The sequence below is a fragment of the Plecotus auritus genome, assembly GCF_963455305.1.
Source record: "Plecotus auritus genome assembly, chromosome: 1".
In the NCBI taxonomy this organism is placed as follows: Eukaryota; Metazoa; Chordata; class Mammalia; order Chiroptera; family Vespertilionidae; genus Plecotus; species Plecotus auritus.
In genome coordinates, this window is record NC_137770.1 from 70,265,474 (window position 1) to 70,292,547 (window position 27,074).

Consider the following 27,074-nt stretch of genomic DNA (forward strand, 5'->3'; position numbering starts at 1 on the left):
ATTCCGGTCAAGGGCATGTACCTTGGTTGTGGGCACATCCCTGGTAGGGGGTATGCAGGAGGCAGCTGATTGATGTTTCTCTCTCATCAATGTTTCTGGCTCTCTATCCCTCTCCCTTCCTCTCTAAAAAATCAATAAAATATATTTAAAAAAAAAGAAAGAGTGAAGGGACTTATGATACATAAATGGATATAGACTGAGAAGGAGATGGCTGAGCCAACTGTGATTTAAAGTGTGTTATCCCATGTGCCTGGGAACCATGCTATGACCATGTTTAGATGTGAAGAAGTCAGAAATGAATCCCTTCTGCGGGAGGTACACTGGAGGACATTGAGGTCAGTCTGTGTCTTGGCAGAAACTCTGGAAGGCTGGGAGTGGGCCTTTCCTTGCTGACCTCAGCATCACAGCTCCTCAAGCATTGGGCACATGCATTAGTATAGTCAGGAGGCCAGCGAACTGCTGAAAGCACAGCAGCTAACCCAGGGACTTTCTCCCAAATTTGGATGCTGGTACAGGGGAAAGTGAAACTCAACTTTTGTTCAAGAAAGTGGATGCTGGTATAAATCTGAAGACATGCTAGGCTAAAGGGCACAGACATACTTGGCCAGTCCTACAGGAGTTGGACTGAGAGAGAAAACCATGTCCCTCCAGGAGAGTAAGGGAGGAAGGATTAGAAGGTCAGAGAAGCAGGGAAGGAAGGGAGGAAAGAAGTAAAAAGGAGGCACATACATGTACGGAGCCTCATTTAATCCTTATACCAACTGTATAAAGCTGGTATTATGGATTCTATTTTACCGCTCAGAAAAGCTAAACTTCTTTCTCAAGTTTGCACAATTAGTAAGCGGTGGACAAGACTGGACCATGCTCCATAAGCCTGCTCTTTCGTCTGCCCCTGCTGCCCCATTGCAGGGCTGGAGTTGTCTGTCACAGACTTCCAAAGCTCCCAGAACAACATGCGGCACCACACGGAGGAGATCAGCTTTGACCACCTCATCGTTCGCCGGGGCCAAGCTTTCAACATCACTCTGTACTTCAGGAACCGGGGCTTTGAGCCAGACCTGGACAACATCATCTTCGTAGCTGAGACTGGTGAGAACCCCTGCTGGCACACAGGGGAGGGTGTGGGGGTCAGAGTCTCAGGAGCTGGGAGGTTTCCTCAGAGGGCCTCAACTCTGCTTCCCTCCTAGGACCGAAGCCTGACCTGGCCAAGGGGACTCGGGCTGTATTCAGCCTGGCAGGTCGTCATAGCCCCAGCCCCTGGACGGCCTCACTGAAGACCAGCAGGGCCAGCTCCCTGGAGGTGAGCCTGTATGCCCCTCCCATGGCACCTGTGGGTCGGTACCTCCTGAAGGTTCACATTGACTCCTTCCAGGGGTCTGTCACGGCCTACCAGCTCGGGGAATTCATTCTGCTCTTCAATCCCTGGTGCTCAGGTAAGGCAGGATGCCTGTGTGGGGTCCCTTGTCTCCGCCCCTTTGTCAATGCCACAGAGAGCCAGGATCAACCCTGCTCCCTGGGAACCCACAAACCTCCCCAATCTCATGCACTAGGCATTCACTCCCAACCACCAAAAAGCAGGGAGGGATCATTGTTATTTGCTTATCTAGAATTTTAAAATTATGAACCAAGTCATCTTTACTTAAAAGGAAAACTATTACAATTAAGTTTGACCACTGTTAACATTTACCTTTATCATACATTTTTAACTTGAGTTTTTTCATGGTAAGAGTAATAAGTGAATTGTGGAATGAAGTAAAGAGCAAAAGAAAGAAAGAAAGAAAGAAAGAAAGAAAGAAAGAAAGAAAGAAAGAAAGAAAGAAAGAAAGTGGAAGAAAAAAAGAAGGAGGTGAAAAGTCAAACCTTATCCCAATCTCCAAGTTCCATTCTTCAGAGGAAGTCCTATTAGTGTTTTCTTGTGTAGCTTTACAAAAAATGTTCTATGCTTAATCAAATGTGTATTTATTGCATATATGCATATGTCTGTAATTATATAATACATACCACACATGGGATTATTTAACACATAGTTTGCTCTAATTTGCTTTTTTTCATTTAAAAATTCAATGTTGGACATATTTTCCTGTCAGTACATTCTTTTTAACAGCTACAATTACTTCACCATTTGGATGCACCAAATTTTTAACTGGTTCCCTATTTATTTGGGCTGGAAAGTTTTTGTCATAAGCAAACACAGCTACAGGAAATATCCCAGAACTACCTGGCCCACAATATCTGTCCTCTACATCTACCTGAGGGCAGGGGTAGTTCCATAGACCGCTGGCATGATGTGAGCAGAATGAAGGACAAGCCAGGAGGAGAGAGTAGGAAGAGGTCAGAAAGAGTTGAGAATAAGGGATTTGGGGCAGAGGCCAAATTCAACCAATTCTCACTTCTGACTTAGAGGATGTCTCCCTTCTCTTACTCCCTCTCATTCTACTTTCTCCACCAACCTTATCCCAAGGGGGCCTGCTGCATTGTGCTAGAACCCAAAACCCTGGCGGGGCTATAATATCTCTAACCACCTCCCACTGCCCTATCACTGAATGGTTCAGAACTCTTACCCATCAGCCAGACGAAGAGGCCCTGCCACTGGATCAAGGAGGACAGATGTCTGTTTGTTCTTTCTTACACACACACACACACACACACACACCTGCCCTCCAAAAGTGTGGGTTTCAGACTTGTACCCCCTGGAGCTGTGGGGAAGAAAATGGTATCTGTGGGGTCTCCTCTTTTAAAGCTTGAGTCCTACAAAAGAAATTATGAGGTCAAAGCCAACCCTAAATACTGGGTTGCTCTTTTCCAACCAGGATTAGTTAAGTATGGCAGAGCACAGAGCATGGAGTCACGTGGGCTGTGTTCACATTTCACCCTGATGTGGGCAAGCTATTTATCACTCTGAGCCTGTTTCCTTAACCTTAAAATGAGGCTGGGATGTAAATGTGCTTTGCAAACCAATAAATTCCACCACAGATAAATTTTTACTGTTCTACCTCATTTTCATGTTGAGCCTATTGCCGATGTGGAGGGATGGTGGAGAGCAGGTCTTGCTTCCCCTCTTGGTGTCACCCTGTGCAGTCCTCAGAGTTCAGTTTCTATTCTTTCTGTGGATGGGGATGGGCAGGAAGGACAAGATGACTTTTCTGCTTTGTGTCCTCCCACTTTGATTCCTAGGGGACGCTGTCTTCTTGGACAGTGAGCCCCAGAGGCAGGAGTATGTCATGAATGATTACGGCTTCATCTACCAAGGGAACAAGAACTGGATCCGCCCTTGCCCCTGGAACTATGGGCAGGTGAGTCTCAGCCCAGCTCGTGGACCATCCAAGGGAGAGGGAAGCAGGAAGGAGATGGGAGGATGCCCCTCATGCAAGGTTTATATAGAACTACTGAGTAATGGGAACTAAATGGTACCGGGAAGATGTGAGATGTGACTCCAGGGAGCTAGAGGAGCAGCCATAGAAAGTTGGAATGTTCTTTGTTGACTGTATCAGGATTAGAGAGAGAAGGGCAGCTGAAGGTACCCACCCAGGAACTCCACTGAGTATGATAGTGAGGATGAAGGCACAACAGCGACAACGGCCATGGTGGTGCCTCATTTTTCTGTTTGTTAGCTGTGTTTCTAGTGTGGTTCAGGTTGCTCTAGATTTTGTTTTCCACCCATATTCTAAATCATGTGACTTTATTTGTAAAAATAGCATCGTATGAATCACAATGCGCTACAACAGCCCAGCCGTCAGCAGGTGATCCAGGAAGTCCAGAACCAGGCCAGGGAGGAGGGTTCTTAAGGTTTGCCCCAGCACTGGGACACTGGCTCAGAACTCTTATCCATCAGAGAGAAACGATTTTTCACCCAGTCAGACACATTAGGGGGAGAGGACCAACCCTGCCACCCACAGGGGTGTCAGCTGGAAATCCCGGGGGAGCGTGTGGAGCCTTGTTTCAGTTTGCTATGGCTTCCTCTCCTGGACTTGTCCAACGCGTGTGGCCTCAGGCCCAGCCTAGATCCCGCCCCCAGGGGGGTTTAGTCAAGATGAGACATAGCAGCCTAAACTGGCCCCAACTGACATCCCCACCCCCTCACTCAGCATGGGCAGAGGGGGATCTTAGTGAGTCCCTGGACAGGAGGTTGCTGCCACCTGTGAGAAACAGAAGAGCAGAGCTGCTGGTCTCTGAGCCCTGGGTCCTCCCATATCTCTTATTCAGTGAACGTATACTGAATGCCTGCTCAGTGCCAGGCAGGGCTCTAGGTGCTAGAGATATAAAGATGAATAAAACACTGTCCCCGAGCCCACAGTGAAGTGGGGACTCAGTCATTAGCAGGTCACTTATGCAACGTGACATGTAAAGATTGCCAGACAGGCACAGCGGCCTCTGAGAGCCTGGAGGAAGATCACTTGGTTGGGCATGGGGCTGTCTGGGAAGCTTCCTGGAAGAGGACATGCTTGAACTGAGTTAACCAAGAGAAGGAAGGTGGGGGAAAACATCACAGGCAAAGAGAGGGATGAGCAAAGACACAAAGGTGAGGATCCGTTCGACCTGCTGCAGGGGTTACAAGGAATCTGGTGTTGCTGGAGCAAAACTGGTGAGGCGAGGGTCCTGAGAAGTAGAAGAAGGCCAGATCAGGGAGGGTATATGGGTCTTGTAGAGGAGGCTAGAGCTTTGATTCTGTAGGTCACATGGATCTTTGAACATTTTAAAGCAGAAAAGTGAACTGATCAAACTATCCCTTGGGGAAAATGGATCAGAGAGCCTCCAAATCCTGTTTATTTCCCAGTGTTACATGGAAATCAATTAATTCACTTACTCTCATTCAACAAAGATGGCAGAGCCCCTACTCTGTGCTGAGCACTGTGCCAGAGCTGGGGTGTGAAGTTCCAAGGAAAGTTGGAGAGATACAGAGCATACACTTAGGCAGGGAAGACAGACCTTGGCTACATCATTATACCTGAGCCTGATGAGTAGAGATGTAGCCAGTGTTATGAAGCTAAACCAGGCTTGGACTCAGCGAAAGGCCTCAGGACAAGTGGCATTCTCACCTTGCCCGCCTTGGGTGGGAAGTTTCCATAACTCACATGCTATTAGTCAGCCCACAGCCCTACTGAATCGCAGGCTCCATGGCAAGTTGGGGCCATCACCTTAAGCCTTAACTACCAATGATGAGCTGGATCAGCAGGTAGGGGTGGAAGATGAGGCAATGTGGTTTTAGCAAGAACAGCTCATGAGGTCCAAGAGTGTGGAGATTGAGGAGAGAAGAGAGGGAAACGATTTTTCAGCCAGTCAGACACATTAGAAAAAGCTCCAAGGTTTTGACTTGCAGGACATACCAAGTGGGGGAGTTGTGATCCCAGAGCTTTGAGACCCTGTACCTGCCCAAGTTCATGGCTGTGCTACTAGACACAGTTACCTTCCAAGTGGGTTTGTATTTCAAACACACTCCATCGGAGAGCTGAGTGGGGTGGCTCCGTATCTGCATGTGTGAAGCATGGGTGCCTTGCCTCTCTGCATCTCTCCTTGCAGTTTGAAGAGAATATCATCAACATCTGTCTGGAGTTGCTAGACAAGAGCCTGAACTTCCAGGCTGAACCAGCCACAGATTGTGCTCTTCGAGGAAGCCCTGTCTACGTCAGCAGAGTGGTGTGCGCCATGGTGAGGTTGGGTCAGGATCTGCCCACTCAGGGCATGTCTAGAGAGGGAGGAAGCTGTGCCAGGGGAGTCCTGCTCACTCACAGTTGCCCCTGAAATGGGAGAATGAAGAGTTGAGAGGCACGGGCCCTCTTGCAAAGCCATTTTGGCTAAGACTGATGAAAGTATAGCTAACAGGTTTTTCTCAACTGGGCTCTGAAATAGCTGGGTGTGGGCCATCACGTCTATTAATTCCAAATTGCGTGTTTTGGGAAAGGCTGAGCATAGCTGTGGTTTGTGAAATGATCTTATTGTTTCTAAGTTTCCTTTGCTCTGAGTATCTTTAAAAGCTACCAAAGCCAAGCTCTAGCTTTGCAGGGGAAAGAGGGTGTGTAGAAACAGAATAATAAACCAATTAACAGTGGAACAAAAGTCAAAATGGCCAGCTTCACATCCTGACCCCTTCCCCAGCAGGTCTGGAAGTTCCCAGGTAAAATGAGATCAAAGCCTCCGCTGTGTCTCAGGCCCACAGGCCTTGCAAGGCAGCTCACACATCACATCCTGTTGATGAAAAGGATGCTTCTAATTCTTCTATGTATGGCTTCTCTTCAGATCAACAGCAATGATGACAAAGGGGTGCTCAATGGAAAGTGGAGTGAGAATTTCTCAGATGGCACCAGCCCTGCAGAGTGGACTGGCAGCGTGGCCATCCTGAAACAGTGGCACTCCACAGGTTGCCAGCCAGTGCGCTACGGGCAATGCTGGGTCTTTGCAGCCATCATGTGCACAGGTAGGAAGTAGAGAGTTCCCCATGAAATGACCAAAAATGCAATGGCTCACATATTAGCCCTCCAAATAATTCTTGTCCCCATCTCACACAGTTCCCACCAAGGAACATTTGGAAGGAAACCCTTTCCAACAAAAAAATGTCTCTTCACTAACCTCAGGCTTCACATATGTGGGCTTATTTCAGAGGATGGTTTTGAGGCAGAAATCACACACTTCACGGAACCTGGCACCCTTCCCTCTCTTCTAACAGAACCTGCCTGGAAACTGTCTGGTGCAAGCTGGAAAGAGATGAGAGGCCAAGTAATTAGAAAAACTTGCAAACTGATTAGCACAGAGAATGGTCTTAATGAAGATGTTCACATGAGAGGGAAATGTGCATCTGAGCAGTGGTATGGACCATGGGGCCAGAGCAAGGTGACAGCCAAAGTGCAATGACCTTGAATTTGGAGTTTCACAAGTTTGGAGGTCTGGAGGCCCGGCTCAGGCCAGGGAATTAGGGGGTGAGGGGAAATGGTAGATCAACTTTTCAAATAGGGAGTAGATGCAAGATTGGTAGAAGAAAAGCTAAAAAGAATAGTAGGCACATGGGAAAGAAGGCAGGTGGAAGTTGGTTTGCATGTGGCAAGAGGAGCAAGTAAAAGGAAGTGGCAGGTAAATGTTGAGGAAACTGATACCTGGAAATGAGTTGCACACTGGAGGTAGCAGGAGGAGGTCTGCCTCACCAGGGACTCTTGCTCCTGGCCCTCATCCTCACCCTGCCCTCCGGCCTAGGCCAGCTCTCAGCCTCTTGGCATGCATATCCATAAACCTGACTTGGGTCACAATCAGGAAGTTATTAATGTTACCTGGGGAAAGATGCCAAGTGTGGCTTTTGTTCACAGCACTCTCTAGTGCAATCCAGGGAGGCCAGATCTGCCCACAACTTGGTTTAATCAAGGAGTGAGGCCTTTTGTGTAGAAATTCCCTAGAGGACAAAGCCTGGCGCACTCTGTATGCATGTGTGTGCTGAGTCCAGCTCCAGTTTCCTGGAGGAAGCCCAGAGAGCCCCGGGCTGTGAGAAAAGGCCAGGCCTCTGTCCCAGGGCACAAGGAGGTCTCTGTCAACACCCACAGAGGGTGACTTCACACAGGTTGGTGAGGAGGAGGTCCCAAACTACTCATCCCCTGCAGCTGCACAGCCCCGGCTTACGTCTTGCGTTGAATGCTTTGATTGGTCAAAGAATCCTTGATCGGTTTTTTGTTTTGTTTTGTTTTGTTTTGTTTTAATAAGAAACCAGGAATTTGACAGCTTTGATTGTGTGACAGATAAGAGTTATAGGCATTTGGGTAAACTAGGATGTCTGAGTCATTGAGGGAGGAGACACAAGAGTGAGAGGCAGAGGACGGATTAATCTTGTTTGTGCACGATAGAGAGGAAATCTTCCTGTGCATGGAAAAGCTTTGAGTGTAATGGGCCAGGTGTATGTGTGTAAAAGAAAGGGCCAGGGTTTGGTGTGTGATTATCTGGAACTGGTTGATGACAGAGGTGGAGCCAGTGAATGGAGATTATGCAAGAGAGCAGACCAATTAAAATGTTTATGAGAATAATGGCCCTATAGTGATCTGGAAAGCAAAGGGTTGGGCAAAGTGGGTCAAATGTGGGCTACTTGGGTCCAACGGAAGCTCAGTTAGCACCAGCCTTCCCGGAAAGATTTACCATGTTGTATATTAATAAGTATATCATTTTTTAAAACTCATTCCAATAACACTTATTTATTGAGTCCTTATTCTATGCTAGGCACTATGCTTCAAATACTTTTGGACACAAAAATGGGTAAGACCCAGTCTGTATCCTCCACTAAAAGTTAGAGATTTATCAAACTCCTTAACCCAATTCAGCTGCCAAAGCATTACTATTACTCACAATCACAATAGCTGATGGTTATGGAAGACTTCCTTTGTTCCAGGAACTGTGCTAAAACTTTGACAGCTTAGAGTAATGGTGAAGCATGTGGGCTCTAGAAGCAGACTGCTTGGCTTCAAAAACCAGCAAGGCCATTAGTTGGCTGAATAACTTTGGACAAATCACTTACCATGTGCCTCAAGTTTCCTCAGAGGATTAAGTTCATACATGGAGAATTCTTAGAACAGAGCCTGGCTACAGTGAGTGTTCAGTATTAGCTAGGATAGTCCTGTTTGATCCTTCAAATGACCTTATGAATTAGGTCCTATCATCACCTTAATTTTGCAGATGGAGAGATTGAGTGGTGGAGCGAAGCTCACATCTAGGTCTGGCATGCTCTAACCACAAGGCCATATACTGCACAGACATGACTAGCAGCCACCACGTATCTAGCATTGTCTGTGCTTCAGGCACACACTGAGCACTTTCACACTTTCTAATCCTCACAACCACATGCGAAGTGGATATCATTACTGTCACTTTACAGGTGAAAAAACTGAAACTCAAAAGTGATCAAGTGACTCTTGTCTGACCCAGAAGTACATCCTCCTGCCAGCAGCTCTATTTCCCAGTATTGCCTTTTTTAATGTGAACTAATTGACGTCGAGTTCCTAAAGAAAAATCACAGAAATGAAACTTTGGATGCATCAAAAATAGTGCTATAATTTTTGGATGGGCTGTTTCCCTGACAACCGTTTAGTTGTCTATTACTTGGAGAATTTCAGAGAAATCCCTGGCCTACCCTTCAATGCTCAGGCCCAGCTGCCCCACAACTCTCAGTCATCCTGTTCTGGCCATCCACTCCTTGTGACAAGGTCGGCCCCTCAGCCCTTGGCTGAGGTCTGTAAAGTATCCAGGAAGCCTCACACTGTACAAGGAACAGAGGGGACAGTGATGATCTGTTGCCTGAAAATTCTCCCCAAAGCCAGGTGTCCAAAAGCCACTTATTGTATGATTCCATGTATGTGCAATGCCCAGAATAGGCCAATTCATAGAGACAGGAGAGTGGATTAGTGGTTGTCTGGGGCTGGGGAGAGGAGGAATGGAAAGTGACTGCTAGTAGACATAGAGTTGTTGTTTTTTAGGTGAAATGCTCTGGGATTATTAGTGGGGATTGTTGTACAACCTGTGAATATACTACCAACCACTGAAGTCGTGACTCTAAAAGGGTGAATTTTACGGTATGCGAATTATCTCAATGAAGTGTTTTGTTTTTCTTTAAAGCCAGGCATCCTGGGAATATGCCTGGTCCTGGTAAGCTCCTACCCACAACTGCATGGGGTAGCAGTGGGGGCAGAAGTGAGGGGCTGAGGGTAGGAAGACTTGAACATGTGATGTGAGCAGGTCAATGTGGTATCATCTCCTCCTCTGTAAAGTATGGCCCTTGGACCTGAGCCATGGTGGGAAATGGTGGAAAGGTGAGGAGGCAGAGAGCTTGGGGCTGGACACCTCCTCTCTTCACGGATCTAAGATTTCTCCTCACTTGTTTGTATAGAGTTATTTCAATACAATAACTCTTGTCCTCATTGTTTTCACTGAGTCATTTACTCTGAAAGAAAGGAACCTCAGCCAAGGCCCTCGTGAGTTATTCAGCTTCAACCTTTGGCTTAAACACAAATCTACTATTATTCTCCATGGATTTATGAGGCATCAAGGATTGTATGAAATGTTCCCTCACTGAGTTGTTAATTAATATGTGGCAATCACCTAGAAAAATGCCTGGCACATGGTTAGTTTTACATAAGTGTTAGCTATTATAATTAGTCTCCTGGTGTTTTAATCTCTGCCTCTTAGGCTCCAAAGGTCTGACTAGCTCTTGTTTAAAAGGTTTTTATTTTTATTTTATTATTTTTTAAATATATTTTTATTGATTTCAGAGAGAGGAAGGAAGAGGGAGAGAGATAGAAACATCAATGATGAGAATCATTGATTGGCTGCCTCCTGCATGCCCCCACTGGGGATCGAGCCCACAACCTGGGTATGTGCCCTGACCAGGAATTGAACCGAGATCTCCTGGCTCCTAGGTTGACACTCAACCACTGACACACTGGCTGGGCTCTACCACTTTTTGGGTTTATTTCCTTGCTTTGTTCCTTGGAGTGTTTGGGATTAAATTAATCATATTCCTCGTGTCATGGCATTTATCGTAATAGGTCTTCTTCAGGCCTCCCATTTTAAAAAAATGTAACTAATTAATTGATTTTCCCCATTTATCTCATAAACCATTTCCATTTATTGTTTTAAATAAATCTTTATTGTTCAGATTATTACAATTGTTCCTCTTTTTTCCCCCCATAGATGCCCTCCACCCGGTTCCCACCTCACCCTCTGCCCTTACCTCCCCTTGCCCCACTGTCCTCATCCATAGGTGTACGATTTTTGTCCATTCTCTTCCTGCACCCCCACACCCCTTTTCCCCCCAGAATTGTCAGTCCACTCCCTTTCTATGCCCCTGATTCTATTATATTCACCAGTTTATTCTGTTCATCAGATTTTTTATTCACTTGATTTTTAGATTCACTTGTTGATAGATATGTATTTGTTGTTCATAATTTTTATCTTTACCTTTTTATTCTTCTTCCTCTTCTTAAAGAATACCTTTCAGCATTTCATATAATACTGGTTTGGTGGTGATGAACTCCTTTAAAGCTTTTTCTTATCTGTGAAGCTCTTTATCTGACCTTCAATTCTGAATGATAGCTTTGCTGGGTAGAGTAATCTTGGTTGTAGGTTCTTGCTATTCATCATTTTGAATATTTCTTGCCACTCCCATCTGGCCTGCATAGTTTCTGTTGAGAAATCAGCTGACAATCATATGGGTGCTCCCTTGTAGGTAACTAACTGTTTTTCTCTTGCTGCTTTTAATATTCTCTCTTTGTCTTTTGCTCTTGGCATTTTAATTATGATGTGTCTTGGTGTGGTCCTCTTTGGATTCCTTTTGTTTGGGGTTCTGTGCACTTCCTGGACTTGTAAGTCTATTTCTTTCACCAGGTGGGGGAAGTTTTCAGTCATTATTTCTTCCAATAGGTTTTCAGTATCTTGTTCTCTCTCTTCTTCTGGCACCCCCATAATTCAGATATTGGTACGTTTGAAGTTGTCCCAGAGGCTCCTTACACTATCTTCATATTTTTGGATTCTTTTTTCTTTTTGCTTTTCCAGTTGGGTGTTTTTTGCTTCTTTGTATTTCAAATCTTTGACTTGATTCTTGCGATCATCTAGTCTGCTGTTGGGTCTCTGTATATTATTTTTTATTTCAGTCAGTGTACGCTTAATTTCTAGTTGGTCCTTTTTCATATCCTTGAGGGTCTCGCTAAATTTATAGGCCTTTTCTAGGAAATTCTTGAAAAACCTTATAACCATGGTTTTGAACTCTATATCCAGTCGTTTGCTTTCCTCCATTTCTTTCATTTGTGACCTGTTTCTTTGTCTCCGTATTTTGGCTGCTTCCCTGAGTTGATAGAGTGGCTTTGTGTGCTAGGTGTCCTATAGGGCCCAGTGGCTCAGCCTTCCTGGTTACCTGAGGTGGACACCCTTGGTGCACCCCTTTGTGGGCTGTGTGCACAGTCTTGTTGTAGTTAAGCCTTGATTGTTTTTGGTATCACTGGGAGGATTTGACCTCCAGGCCAGTTGGCTGTGAGGATCAGCTGTGTCTATGCTGGGAGAACTTCAGTGCTGGAGACACCCTTATGAGAGAAGACTTGCAAAAGCCTCTGGGCTCAGCTTGGATGGGGCAGAGTCTCAGGGCGGAGCAGAGAGCAATGACTTCCCGTCAGCCCTGCCCTAAGAGGTCTCTGGGTCTCAGTGTCCCACGGTAATTGCTGCAAGCACCTCTGAGAGAAAGCCACCCTCGAGTTTTGCCCCCTGCCAGACAGTCCAATTTCTCCCCGAATGAGTCTGGGTCCCCAGAATCTCGCCCGGAACTGGAGTTCAGAGCTGTCTGGAGCTTTTGTCTCCTTACCGATTGAGAAAGCCAGCGGGGTATTCAGTCTCCAGCCCTCTCCGCGTGCGCGCCTCCGTACCTCTGCCTTCTGCCGCTCCTCTGAGTCTCAGTGTGCTTTTCTCTTTCCTTCTAGTTGTAGAATTTCCACTCAGCCAGCCTTCCTGTGGTTCTGGATGATGTCCGTTTTGTCTTTTAGTTGTAGTTTTGAAATTGTTGTGCGAGGCAGCAGTTTAGGTGTTTACCTATGCCACCATCTTGGTTTCTCTCCACCATTTCCATTTACTTCCCCCCAAGATAGGGAAACATTTTGATGTGTTTAATATATAGCGTTGTATTTAAAGGTGTTCTTATAAAAAAAGTATATTATCTTTTGTTGTTGTTGTTAATCATCACCCAAGGATATTTTTTCCATTGATTTTTAGAGAAAATGGAAGGGAGGGAAAAAGGGGGGAGAGAGAGACATTGATGTGAGAGAGAAATAAATTGGTTGCCTTTCAACCCAGCTACATGCCTTTGACCAGGAATTGAACCCGTAACCCTTTAGTGTGTGGGCCAACACTCTAACCACCCAGCACACTAGCCAGGGCAGTATACTAGTATTGTTATCTTTGTATAATATTTTGTCCAGTATTTTTTTTTGTTTTATAGATTGTATTTTTCACCTTTAAAAGTTCCATTGGGCCCTAGCTGGTTTGGCTCAGTGGATAGAGCATCAGCCTACGGACTGAAGGGTCCCAGGTTTGATTCCTGTCAAGGGCACATACCTCGGCTGCAGGCTCAATCCCCTGCCCCAGGTTGGGCGTGTGCAGGAGGCAACCAATTGATGTATCTCTCTCACATTGGTGTTTCTCTCTCCCTCTCTGTCTCTCCCCTTTCCTTCCACTCTCTCTAAAAATCAATGAAAAAATATCCTTGGGTGAGGATTTTAAAAAATTTCATTGAGTCTTTTCTTTATCTTCCATTTTTCTTATTATGTTTATGTTTTTCTTTACTTTCTCTTGAGCATATCTATAGTATTTAAAATACCTGTTTTAATGTCCTTATCAGTTAATTCCATGATCTCTGTAATTTCTGGATCTAGTTTTATTGACTGACAATTTTCCTGATCATATTTTCTTGTTTCTTTACATCCCTACATTTCTTTTTTATTCTTGTTTTCAGAGAGGAAGGGAGATGGAGAGATAGAAACATCAATGATGAGAGAGAATCATTGATTGACTGCCTTCTGCACACCCCATACTGGGGATTGAGCCCGCAACCCAGGCATTGCTCTTGACTGAAACCGAACCCGGGAGGGACCCTTCAGTCCACAGGCCAATGCTTTATCCACTGAGCCAAACCAGCTAGGGTTACATTTTTTTTTTAAGTAGGCTTTATTTTTTACATCAGTTTTAGGTTTTATTGTCACTGCAGACAAGTGAGAATATGACCTCATGCTAACATATCTGAAAAATTAAGGCAAGATAAGCATCTTGTGGGAAACAATTAAAGGCATGGGAGGTGGAGCAGGCAGTGGTTACATTTACCATTTGGAAGCTTACTACAACCCAGGAGAAGTTAGAAGGTGCTGAAAATCATCACATTTAAATGCAATTACTTTGACTTTATATTAGCTGGGGCTTTGACTCTATTCTTCAGTATAAGCCATGGAAGTGTGATAGCAAAGCTGACCAAATGAATTTCAATAAATTGAACTCTGACTTTCCACTAGTTTCTCTTACAAAATTGGAGCTACATTTCCTTATGGGGAGGCAGGGCTGGTGGTGGAGGGAGAACTGGTAAGAAGCCTTCATGTCCAGCCTGAAACAGACTGCGTGTTCTAATGCACCATCAGCACAGTGTCTGCCACCAGTCAGGAGTGAAGCTGCACTCCGGGAGGGCAGGAATGTCTTTTGTTTCTGTGAACTTTGCATCTAACTCACTGCCTGGTTCATAGCAAGGGCTTCACACTTGTCACTAAGTGCTAAATGGCCAAGTGAAGAGAGATAGTAATTCATGCTGGGTGTTGTGTAGTATGCCTTGGGAACTCGAATTCTTTCCCAACTCTGAGATCTTCTCCACCTTTGTCCAAATATCACCGTGTGAGTGTGCATGCCTGTGGATGCACCCACACAAACACACCCCATATGGGTTTCTTTGTTATGAGGGACTCAGCTCCCACAAAATTATCAGTGAGTCACCTGAGCCTCATGTCAAACTGTGAATCATTGGGAGTGATACTCTGCAGAAACCTTGTGCACAGCTTAAAGACAACCTGCTTCCAACACAATTTAATGCGCATCTACTCTGTGCCCATCCAGACATGTGGGGCAGGAGTTGACACCACCACTGACATTTCCAGTGGCTGCTCATGAATTCAGCAATCAGGGTAAAGAACAGAGGCTTGTTCACTGCTCTCCCTACTCAGTTCTCCTTGGCACATTCTCTTATTACCATAAGTGTTATCCACCCGTCTGACTGTAATCTTAGCATAAATCCTGGCCCACGCCATGCTCCTGAGTCACTTGAATGCTCTTGCATTACTCCTGTCTCAGGTTCCTTTAGTGACAGCTCTTCGAACCTTCACCCTCCCCTCTGAGGCTGTCCTGTGTCACCTCCATCTACAACTTGCTTGTCAGCTCTGCTCACTTCCTGCCCTTGTTCCTTGGCCCTGTGCAGACATGCCACTCCAAGGAGAACTCCAGGTTCCCTTTGGGCTTCTCTCCACCCTGTCCTACACCATATCCAGGGGTGTGTCCATGCCCTAGCTTGGAGAGGCTTTGTGCCAAAGTGTGAGAAGGAGCCTAAACTAAAATCTATAAGCAATTACATGTTTAATATAAATACTTATTTGAACTAAAAATTATGAACATTTAAAATATTACAATAGTATGTGAACAACGCTGAGAAGCATCTATATTTTTTCATTAGTTTATTATAAAAGAAACACAGAAATTATTTAAATGACGAAAGATTTTAGAACTTCAATGGAATGGCCAGCTTCACATGATGCCATTTCAATAGTGATTTATTTCAGTCCCCATTCTTTCCAAGAAGGTCACCATCTCTAAATAAGAAATAGTCTTTGTCGTCTAGAACTACTTTGGTGCCTCCATATTTTGGAAGGACACCTGTATCTCCAGATTTCATGTTAACAGGTTGAATCTCTCTACCCTTTCCTTTGGAGCCCAATCCAACAGCAACTACTATTGCTTGCAAAACTTTTCCTTGAGATTTTTTTGGAAGCATAATGCCTTAGTTTCCTTACAGTTTCCACAGCACTCTTTTCAACTAATACTCGTCAAAGGAGGGAAGGAACTTCCTAAAGGCCTGTCCTGCCATGACTCCGACCACTAGGAGAGACCTGCAGTCGCTGCTGGCATCTATCTATCTATCTATCTATCTATCTATCTATCTATCTATCTATCTATCTATTAAATTTTATTTTATTGTTTAAAGTATTACAAATAGTAGTACATATGTCTCCTTTTTTTCCCCATTGACCTTCTCCCAGCCTCCCCAACCCCCCAGCACATGCCCTCGCCCCACCCGCCCAGTGTCTTGTGTCCATTGGTTATGCTTACATGCATGCATACAAGTCCTTTGGTTGATCTCTTACCATCATCCATGTTGCTGCAAATGGTACCAATTCCTTCTTTTTTATAGCAGTGTAGTATTCCATTGTGTAGATGTACCATAGTTTTATAATCCACTCATCTGCTGATGAGCATTTAGGCTGTTTCCAAATCTTAGCTATTGTAAATTTTGCTGCTATGAACATAGGGGTGCATATATCCTTTCTGACTGGTGTTTCTGTTTTCTTGGGATATATTCCTAGAAGTGGTATTACTCGGTCAAATGGCAGTTCCATTTTTAAATTTTTGAGGAAACGCCATACTGTTTTCCACAGTGGCTGCACCAGTCTGCATTCCTACCAGCATTGAAAGGAGGGTTCCTTTTTCTCCACATCCTCGCCAGCACTTGTCATTTGTTGATTTGTTGATGATAGCCATTCTGACAGGTGTGAGGTAGTACCTCATAGTTGTTTTGATTTGCATCTCTCGAATGATTAGTGACACTGAGCATGTTTTCATGTGTCTTTTGGCTTTCTGAATGTCCTTTTTCAAAAAGTGTCTATTTAGGTCTTTTGCCCATTTTTTTATTGGGTTTTTTATCTTCCTTTTGTTAAGTTGTATGAGTTCCTTGTAAATGTTGGAGATTAAACCCTTATCGGAGATAACATTGGCAAATACGTTCTCCCAAGCAGTGGGCTTTCTTGTTGTTTTGTTGATGGTTTCTTTTGCTGTGCAGAAGCTTTTTATTTTGAAGTCCCATTTGTTTATTTTCTCCTTAGTCTCTCTTGCCTTAGGATCTGTGCCTGTAAAGATATTGCTACGACATATGTCTGCAATTTTGCTGCCTATGGAGTTGTGTAGGATTTTTATTGTTTCCCATCTTACATTCAATTCCTTTAGCCATTTTGAGTTTGTTTTTGTGTATGGTGTAAATTGGTGATCTAGTTTCATTTTTTTTTTGCATGAATCTGACCAAATTTCCCAGCACCATTTGTTAAAGAGGCTGTTTTGACTCCATTGTATGCTCTTGCCTCCTTTGTCAAATATTAATTGGGTATAATGGCTTGGGTCAATTTCTAGGTCCTCTATTCTGTTCCATTGGTCTATATGTCTGTTCTTGTGCCAGTACTAAGCCGTTTTGAGAACTGTGGCTTGTTAATATAGTTTCATGTCTGGTATTGTGATCCCTCTAACTTTGTTCTTCTTTCTCAGGACAGCTGTAGCTATTTGGGGTCTTTTTTTTATTCCAGATAAATTTTTGGAGAGTTTGTTCTAGATCTTTGAAATATGCCATTGGTATTTTAATAGGTATTGCATTGAATCTATAGATTGCTTTAGGTAGTATGGACATTTTAATGATGTTGATTCTACCAATCCATGAACATGGTATGTTCCTCCATTTGTGTATGTCTTCCTCTATCTCTTTTTTCAATGTCCTGTAGTTTTCCGGGTACAGGTCTTTTATGTCCTTGGTTAAGTTTATTCCTAGGTATCTTAATTTTTGGGGGGCCATGGTAAATGGGATTGTTTTTTTCATTTCTCTTTCTGTGAGTTCATTATTGGTGTATAAAAAGGCCATAGATTTTTGGGTGTTAATTTTGTATCCTACATTGCCAAATTCATTTATTAGGTCTAGTAGTTTTTTGATGGAGTCTTTGGGGTTTTCTATGTATAGTATAATGTCATCTGCAGATAAGGACAGTTTTACTTCTTCTTTTCCAATTTATGCCTTTTATTTATTCTTCTTGTCTGATTGCTATGGCTAGTACTTCTAGTACTATGTCGAATAGGAGTGGTGAAAGTGGGCATCATTCTCTTGTTCCTGTTCCTAGGGGAAATGGGTTTAGTTTTTGCCCATTAAGTATGATGTTGGCTGTAGGTTTGTCATATAAGGCTTTTATTATGTTGAGGTATGATCCCTCTATTCCCACGTTGCTGAGAGTTTTTATCAAGAAAGGGTGTTGGATTTTGTCAAATGCTTTTTCTGTATCAATTGATATGATTATTGTCTCTCAGTTTGTTTATGTGATGCATCACATTTATTGATTTGCAGATATTGTACCATCCTTGCATCCCTGGAATAAATCCCGCTTGGTCATGGTGTATGATCTTTCTAATGTAATGCTGAATCCAATTTTCTAGAATTTTGTTGAGGATTTTAGCATCTATGTTCATCAAGGATATTGGCCTGTAGTTCTCTTTTTTTGTGGTGTCTTTATCTGGTTTTGGGATTAGGGTAATGCTGGCTTCATAGAAAGAGCTTGGAAGTGTGCCTTCCTCTTGAAGTTTTTGGAATAGTCTGAGGAAGATAGGTTTTAGTTCTTCTTTGAATGCTTGGTAGAACTCCCCTGTAAAGCTGTCCAGACCAGGGCTTTTGTTCGCTGGAAGATTTTTGAGCACTATTTCAATTTCTTCAGTAGTTATCGGCTTATTCAGATTTTTTTATTCTTCTTGGTTGAATTTGGGGAGCTTGTATTTTTCTAAGAATATGTCTGTTTCACCTAAGTTGGCCATTTTGTTGGAATAGAGTTGTTCATAGTATTTTTTCATAATCGTTTGTATTTCTGTGGGATCAGTTGTTATTTCACCTCTTTCATTTCTGTTTTTGTTTATTTGGGTCCTCTCTCTTTGCTTCTTGGTGAGCCTGGCTAGAGGTTCATCAATCTTGTTTATCTTTTCAAAGGACCAGCTCTTGGTTTTGTTGAACTTTTATATTGTTTTGTGTTTTTTTTTTGTCTCTATTTTGTTTACCTCCTCTCTGATCTTTATTATTTCCTTCCTTCTGCTTATGCTGGGCTTTTCTTGTTGCTCTCTTTCTAACTCTTTGAGTTGTAGGATTTGGTAATTTATTACCATTGTTTCTTGTTTTTTGTGGTAGGCTTGTAGAGCTATGAACTTCCCTCTCAAGACTGCTTTCACTGTGTCCCATAGATTTTGGATTGTTGTGTTTTCATTGTCGTTTGTTGCCATGATGCTTTTTATTTCTTCTTTGATCTCTCTGGTAACCCTGTCATTGTTTAATAGCATGCTATTTAGCCTCCAGGCATTTGATTTTTTTATTGTTTTTATTGTAGTTGATTTCTAGTTTTATGCCATTGTGATCTGAGGAGATGCTTGATATGATTTCTTTCTTCTTGAATTTGAAGAGACTTTGCCTGTGATCCAATACATGGTCTATCTTTGAAAATGACCCATGTGCACTTGAGAAGAATGTATATTCTGTGGCTTTGGGGTGAAATGTTCTGAAGATGTGTCAATTAATTCCAGCATATCTAGTGAGTCATTTAGGATTGATGTTACTTTGCTGATTTTTTTGTTTAGAGGATTTTTCCAATGGTGATAGTGGGGTATTAAAGTCCCCTACTATGACTGTATTGCTGTCAATCTCTCCCTTGATATCCTCCAGAAGTTTTTTTTTTCTATGTATTTGGGTGCTCCTGTATTGGGTGCGTATATGTTTACCAGAGTTATTTCTTCTTGTTGGATTGCTCCCTTTAGTGTTATGAAGTGGCCTTCCTTATCTCTTGTTATGTCCTTCACTTTGAGATCTAATTTGTCAGATATAAGTATTGTTACCCCAGCTTTTTTTCATTTCCATTCGCCTGAAAAACCTTTTTCCATCTCTTCACCATCAGTCTGTGTGAGTTCTTTTTTCTGAGGTGGGTTTCCTGTAGATAGCAGATATATGGATCATGTTTTCTTATTTACTCAGCTACCCTATGTCTTTTGATTGGGGCATTTAATCCATTTACATTTAAAGTTATTGATAGGTACCTGTTTGTCGCCACTTTTATTCTTTATGCCTGTGTTCCTTCTTCCATTCCTATTTCTTCTTTTTACAGCAGACCCTTTAGCATTTCTTGCATTGCTTGTTTGGTGGTAATAAACTCCCTTAGTTCTTTTTTGTCTGTGAAGCTCCTGATTTCACCTTCAATTTTGATTGATAGCCTTGCTGGGTACAGTATTCTTGGATTCAGACCCTTCCTTTGCATGACTTTGTATATTTCATTCCATTCCCTTCTGGTCTGATGTGTTTCTGTTGAGAAATCAGTCACTAGTCTGATGGGGGATCCTTTGTAGGTAACTTTCTGTCTCTCTCTAACCACTTTTAATATTCTTACTTTGTCGTGGTGTTTGTCAATTTAATTATAATGTGCCTTGGCATCGGTCTTTTGGGGTTCATCTTGTTTGGGACTTTGTGAGCTTCTTGGATTTGTGTGAGTTTTTTCTTCCCTATATCAGGAAGTTTTCTGTTATTATTTCTTCAAACAGGTTTTCTATTCCTTGCTCAGTTTTCTCTCCTTCTGGCACCTGTATTATGCGGATGTTGTTTTGTTTCATGTTGTCCCAAAGTTCCCTTAGGCTGTCCTCTTGCTTTTTAAGTTGTTTTTCTAGATGCTGCTCAGCTTGGGTATTTTTTTCTACCTTGTCTTCTAGCTCACTGATGTGGTCCTCTGTTTCTTCTAGTCTACTGTTGATGCTTTCTATTGAGTTCTTTATAGCAGTGATGTCATTTTTCATTTCTTCTTGGTTCTTCTTCATTTCCTCTTGGTTTTTACACATGTTGTTGAATTTGTCTTCCATTCTTTTCAGCGACCTTATGACCATTTCTCTGAATTCTTTGTCTGACATATTGCTTGCCTCCATTTCATTTACTTCCTTTTCTGGTGATGCCTCCTTTTCTTTCGTATGTGGGCTGTTTCTTTGTCTCCTCATAATCTCTCTGGGTATCTGGTTATGTAGCTCTCTCTCTCCTGCATTGATTTAAAGGCACAAAATACAACACAACAAGGCACAATGCATAAGGCACTGAACACCAATGTATTCATAATACTAATAACCCCAAATAAAGGTGACCACCAGAGAAAAGAGAATTAGGGGATAAGAAAAAAAGAAAAAAATGGAGTCCAAAAATGATATTGAGAAAAGGAAAAAAGTAAGAGAGAAAAGAAAGAGAATAAAGAAGAAGGGGGGAAACTATTTATATGGGGAGATAACTCCAATAGAACAACCACTAATCCCAAAAAATGCAAACAACAGACACCCAGAGATGAATGCAAACCACAAACAACAACTAATAACAAGCAAAGAGAGGAAAAAACAGAAGCAAAAAACAAACAAAACAAACAAAAAAACAAACAATCTCACAAACAAGCACAAAAAAACACACCCCAATCTAATCAACAATCAAGCAAACATCAACAATAGGACAGAGAGAAAGCAAGGCAAAACAAAACAAAGTAAAATAAAATAAAATAAAATAACCTAGAACAAAACAAAACAAAACAAAAAACAATAGCAACAACAACAAAACAAACAAACAAAAAAAGGGCAGAGAGAAAAAAAATTTGGATAGTGAAGAAAGAGAAGAGAGAGGTGTGTCTGGACTTAGAGCAGGGGATTAGAAATTAGATATATAAGTAGGGTGAAATTTTAACAGGGGGTTAAAAAAAAAGGAATAAGGAAAATCTAAAGCAGGAATAGGGTAAGAGAAACAGGACAACAAAAGAGGAAAAGTGAGAAAGAGTGTCGGCCTAAAGGTAAAGTTGAGATAGGGTAAAATGATGCTAAAGGAAAAATGAAAATAGAATACAGAACACTAATCCCAAAATAAAATAAAGGAAAATAAAATGAAGTTTTTTAAAAAGGTAAAATAGTAGTAATAATAATACTGATTAAAAATATAATAATTAAAAAGGTAAAATCAAGTGAGGAAAAAAGAAAAAAATAGTTTCTTAATTAAAAGATGAAAAATAAAAATGTGCAGTATGAAGGTCATTCACTTCCTCTACTGTTCTGCTTGGCACGCTTGTTTCCTGTCCAGTAGTCAGGACAGTATTGAAGTTCCCTGCATTCCACTGCTCCTCTGTGTTGTAAGCCACAGTCCTGATTTTCCAGCAGGCAGTATTTCTTTGTTTCTAAGACTCCTTTATTTGTGTTTACACAGAGTCAATTTGTGATTCAACCCCTGGGAGGCAGTGTTTCTGGACTGACCTCCTGGGCTATAAGTCCTCTCTAGCCAGTATTTAGATTTTGTTTTCCCTTTCGCACTTAATACTGGTTTGGGAGAATGGACTGCCCTAGAGCTGGTTCTCTAATCATTACACCCGCTCTGATCCCCAGGTTCCACAAAAACAACTTTCCCCTGCAGTCTCTGAGAGTGTCCCCAATTGGGTGATCCTATGTACTGGGCTTACTAATCAAAAACAAGGATTTAAAGACCAAAAAAGAGCCAGAGTAAGTGTGCAAACTCGCAACTTTTACCCTCCGGTACTGCGCGCAACTCTGTGAACGTCTCTGTGCAAGTCTTTTTTCCCCTGGCACTAAGCAGCCGGCACACTGGCAAAATTTCAGGCTGCCTATTGCACATAGTCCAGCTATGGGTTGATTTTTAGAGTTCCCTTTTGCTAGCAGCCCTGCAGATCCTCTTCTACATTCGCGGATCATCCTAGCCCCATGGCCATGGATTTTGTGGGGTGCAGACTTCCCCCAAACCTCTAGATCCCGTTGTGAGCGTTTCTCTCTCCAGCCTGGATCACAGACCTCACCTTTTCCTAGGCAAAATCTGACCTTTCTGTGAGAAGGTGCAGAGCTCATCCGAGTCTGTGTATTCGCGCTGCTTGAGATCTGGTGTTCCTGGGCTCACATCTGTTCCCTGGGTGTTGTGGTTGTAGAGTCCCAGGATTTATAGGCTTCTGATAACAGCCCATCTACCTTTCAAGATGGCGTGGTCTCCGTGGCAGAGCCGGTTGCTCTGGGAGAAATTTCAGCAGCAGTGGAGGCTGCCCCGTCAGGGGAACCTGGTCTGGCAATCCCCAACAGTCCCTTGGAGTCTAGCTGTCCCACACCCACAAATATACACGCCCCATATGTCCATACACTCTCCTTTCATTCTCTCACTCATACACTATCTTGCAGTCTGCCTTCCCATAGACAGCCATCTTCAAATAGCCACTATCTATATTTTTTGACTGTCATTTTATCTCCTGGAATCTGTCCCAAGGGAGGAAAAAAGATCCTATCTAATAAAAGAGTAATATGCAAATTGACTGTACCTCCGCCACGCCCACAAGCCAATCAGGAGCAAATATGCAAATAAACCCAACCAAGATGGCTGCGGCCACAGAGAGCAGGAGGGAGGCTTGGGTTTCCCCAGCGATGGAGGAAGCCAAGCTTTCCACACACCCTGGCCAGCCCAGGCCTCCACTCAATGCTACAAAGTTTCAATGATAGAAGATAAATAAATTCCAACAAAAAATGGCGGCAGCCACGGAGCTGCAGAGAGCAGGAGGCTATGGTTGCCCCCAGCGATGGAGGAAGCCAAGCTTCTGCAGCCCTGGCCTGCTTTGGCCTCCACTTAAGGCTACAAAGTTTCAATTATAGAAGATACATAAATCCCAACAGAAATGGCTGCTGCCACGGAGCGAGCAGAAGGCTTGGCTCCACTCCAGGCTACAAAGTTTCAATTGTAGAAGATAAATAAATCCCAGATACCAGGGCCTCCGCTTGAGTTCCGGGGGGGCATGGCCAGCCTGCAATCCACCACAGGCCCCTCGCCCAGGCTGCCCCACACCCCAAGGGAACCCCCACCCTGATCCAGGACACCCTTCAGGGCAAACCAGCCGGCCCCCACCCGTGCACCAGACCTCTATCCTATCTAATAAAAGAATAATATGCAGATTGACCATCACTCCAACACACAAGATGGCTGCCCCCATGTGGTCAAAGATCCTGCCCCCATGTGGACACAAGATGGCCACCACAAGATGGTCATCAGGGAAGGGCAGTTGGGAGGGACCAGGCCTGCAAGGGAGGGCAGTTGTGGGCAATCAGGCCAGCAGGGGAGGGCAATTAGGGGTGACCAGGCCGGCAGAGGAGGGAAGTTGGGGGTGACCGGGCCTACAGGGAAGGGCAGTTAGGGGCAAACAGGCTAGCAGGGGAACAGTTAGGCATCAATCAGGCTGGCAGGGGAGTGGTTAGGGGGTGATCAGGCTGGCAAGCAGAAGCGGTTAGGGGCAATCAGGAAGGCAGGCAGGCAAGCAGTTGGGAGCCAGCAGTCCTGGATTGTGAGAGGGATGTCCGACTGCCCGTTTAGGCCCGATCCCACTGGACATCCCTCGAGGGGTCCATGATTGGAGAGGGTGCAGGCTGGGCTGAGGGACACCCCCCCCCCATACACGAATTTCGTGCACCAGGCCTCTGGTTGATCTATAAAGATGTTCAACACAGCATTATTTACAACAGGGGAAAAAATGGAAACCAACCAAATATCTAAAAAAAACCACCACTAGAAATCTTGTCTTGCCAAATATTTGATAACATAGGAAAGTGCTTGGGATGTGTAATAATGTGAAAATACTAGAATGCTGAACTGTTTACATAATACTGGGAGGTGAACTCAGAACTGAGTACAAGCTTAGCAGTAAAACCAGGATTTGAGGGATAGCTCTGCCACTTCTTAGCTTTGTGACTTTGGTCAAGGTAAGCATACTTTTCTTAGCCTCTGATTCCTCATATACAAAATGGGGATAATAACATCAGCTTCCAGGTAGAATAGTCCTGAGCACAATGTATGTAAAACAGCACCATGCCTGCTGGTAGATATCATTATTACTTCACAGTTGGACTTTAGGGGACAGGGATCCCCGGGGCATTGGTGGTAGATGGGCTGGGAGATATTGCTGTTCTTAAAAGAATGCAGAGTGGAAGAAATAGAGCAGAGGACAAAGAAAAGAAGTTGGTTGGCAAAGGGAAGAGATGCACCTTCAGGAGTAAAGATAACATTCTACCTCTTTTCCAGAATTGCTCCACCAGGCACAGCCTCCCTTTTCCAGGCTTCTGTTACACAGTTTCCTTCCCTCTGGCTGGATCTCTGATGCTTTCTTTGAGAAGCTGCCAAGACAATACACCCATAGAAAAGGGGGAGTCCAAACCACAGGACTCCTTGCCTAAGAATCTGATGTCCTCAGCCAACAATCTCTATCATAGAAAGGAAAACTTTCCAGGTATTTGGTTTGGAGGTGGAAATTTATGGCCAGGAGAGAAGTGAGACTGAGTCAGGCCACGGAGTCTTGCCAAAGAGGCGTGCCTGCCCCTCCCTGCTGGCCCAGGCAGGCAGGGGAACCCAGGACTCCCTAGACTTTCCGTTGGTCCTGGCAGTGCTTGTTGAAGCAACCTGCACCTTTGCACGTAGTGGTTTCTGTGAGTACCAGGAAGAGGAGCTCAGGAGGATGGGAAGGTTGGCAACATCACCAACCCAGTACCCCAGACAGCTCCTGCTTGGTCCTGAAGGTGCTAAATGAATGATTTCCCTGAGCCCAGGGCCCTAACTCCAGGAAGCCATAGAGTTCCTGAATTCACAACCCCAAAAGATTTTCTGCCCTTTTTTCAGTGATGAGGTGCCTGGGGATCCCCACCCGCGTGATTACCAACTTTGACTCTGGCCACGACACAGACGGGAACCTGATCATAGATGAGTACTACGACAACACGGGCAGGATTTTGAAGAATAAGAAGGACACTGTCTGGTGAGAGACAATTTCTTGTTCTCTTTGTAGGGCAAACCCCACCAGAAGAAGCGAGTCTGATACCCTCTCATGCCCCCACACCCCCACTTTCACCAGCCTTACAGCACAGTATCCCCAACCCAAAGGCTGGGACACAGCTCAACAACAAAAAAAAAACACAAGATTTTGAGTTTAGAATCTAAACATCACAAGAGCTCCCTGTCCTGGGTGAGTTTTTCCTCTTTGCTGCCTCCTTCATTTAATACTCAGCCTGGGCTGCAGGAGGACCGGAAGTCTCACCTCCAGACACAAAGACCATGATTGCCTCTGAGTCAGCAGCACACACAGGAAACGGCACAAGGACTTTCTGAGAGAGAGAGCGGGTTTTTAACTCCAGTCGGCGCTGGAAGCCTTCATTCTCTAGTCTCCCACAGAGGAAAGCTCCTTGCAGGGCAGGTTGGGCTCACAGGAGGAAGAGCCATCACTACTCACCCACAGAGGTTTGAAGGCCTGGGTGTGCTAAGTCTGTCTATCGGTCAGTGCACCCACTCATTGTCCCCGCCTTCCTCCAGAAGGAACACAAGCACTACAAACTTGCCCTTCGTTTATTTGACACTGGCTCCTGTGGCTTCTCCCTCAGGAATTTCCATGTCTGGAATGAGTGCTGGATGGCCCGAAAGGACCTCCCTCCCGGATACGGAGGCTGGCAGGTGCTGGACTCCACGCCTCAGGAGAGGAGCAATGGTGAGCCTCTCCATGGGAAAGGCAGAACCCACTCCCACGGAAACAGCCCTTGGCCCCGCCTGTCCCTGCAACGGCCCCTCGTGGCTCTTCTGTTCTCCTCCAGGCATGTTCTGCTGTGGCCCTGCCTCCGTCAGAGCCATCAAAGAGGGAGAGGTGGATCTGAACTACGACACAGCCTTTGCCTTTTCCATGGTGAATGCCGACTGTGTGTCCTGGCTCATCCATGGAGGAAAGGAGCAGAGGCTTCACCGGGACACGAATTCTGTGGGCAATTTTATCAGCACCAAGAGCATCCGGAGTGATGAACGGGATGACATCACAGAGAACTACAAGTATGAAGAAGGTATGACTATACCAGCCCCCTCAGAGTCCAGGTCCTGTGGGCACCTTCCCCCTACCCAGTGATCCCCTCAGCCAGCTGCAACAGGCCTCTGGGGAACAGAGGGTGTCTGTGGGGCAGGACCTCAGCCCTTCAGTTTTGAGTTCCCAGTTCAGGCATCCCCACTGCCGCACTTCCTCATGCCCCCCAACCCCCATCCCACTGGCCAGTGAGCACTTCCCCACAGATGTTCACATTGACTATAGGGCCATTGACAGGCATCTCATCAACAGTATATGAATTCCTCATCCCTGCCTTCCCCCAAAATCAGCCTCCCACTGAAGATGGGGGCATTTAGTAAAAAAAATGCTTATTAATTAATTAAATTAATTTTCTTTAATGCATTGTTTAATTTACTGTGTTTTATTGGGTGTTTGGAGGACAAATCAGACCACCAGTCAGCACCGAGGCTGATATAAAGCCATATGCTCACTCATGCGCCCGCCCTGCAGAAGATGATTTGGAGAGGTGGGAGACCTGGCAGGGGCTTCTTATCCAAGCTAGCAGGGGCAAAGGGGCAGCTAAATTAGCCAGCTATAGACTAATTCCTGGAAATTGAGGAAGACCAATCACCAGGTTCAATCACTAGGGAGCCAAGC

General features: G+C 44.3%; 1 protein-coding gene and 1 pseudogene across 2 annotated transcripts in view; one reads left to right on the forward strand and one right to left on the reverse strand.

Annotated features, from left to right (window-relative positions):
* Positions 1-27,074, forward strand: part of TGM5 (transglutaminase 5) — a gene marked incomplete at both ends in the record, with an annotated part of 40,101 nt that overhangs the window by 6,562 nt on the left and 6,465 nt on the right. Inside the window, 8 exons of the mRNA XM_080644477.1 lie at positions 874-1,089; positions 1,188-1,433; positions 3,175-3,293; positions 5,518-5,646; positions 6,235-6,412; positions 25,238-25,373; positions 25,993-26,096; positions 26,200-26,439. Of these exons, the coding sequence (XP_080500603.1) occupies positions 874-1,089; positions 1,188-1,433; positions 3,175-3,293; positions 5,518-5,646; positions 6,235-6,412; positions 25,238-25,373; positions 25,993-26,096; positions 26,200-26,439 (1,368 nt within the window). The remainder of the gene's footprint in view (positions 1-873; positions 1,090-1,187; positions 1,434-3,174; positions 3,294-5,517; positions 5,647-6,234; positions 6,413-25,237; positions 25,374-25,992; positions 26,097-26,199; positions 26,440-27,074) is intronic.
* LOC308245840 (10 kDa heat shock protein, mitochondrial-like) lies at positions 15,305-15,616 on the reverse strand (annotated as a pseudogene). Its single transcript has one exon. The product of its transcript is annotated as a 10 kDa heat shock protein, mitochondrial-like (transcript).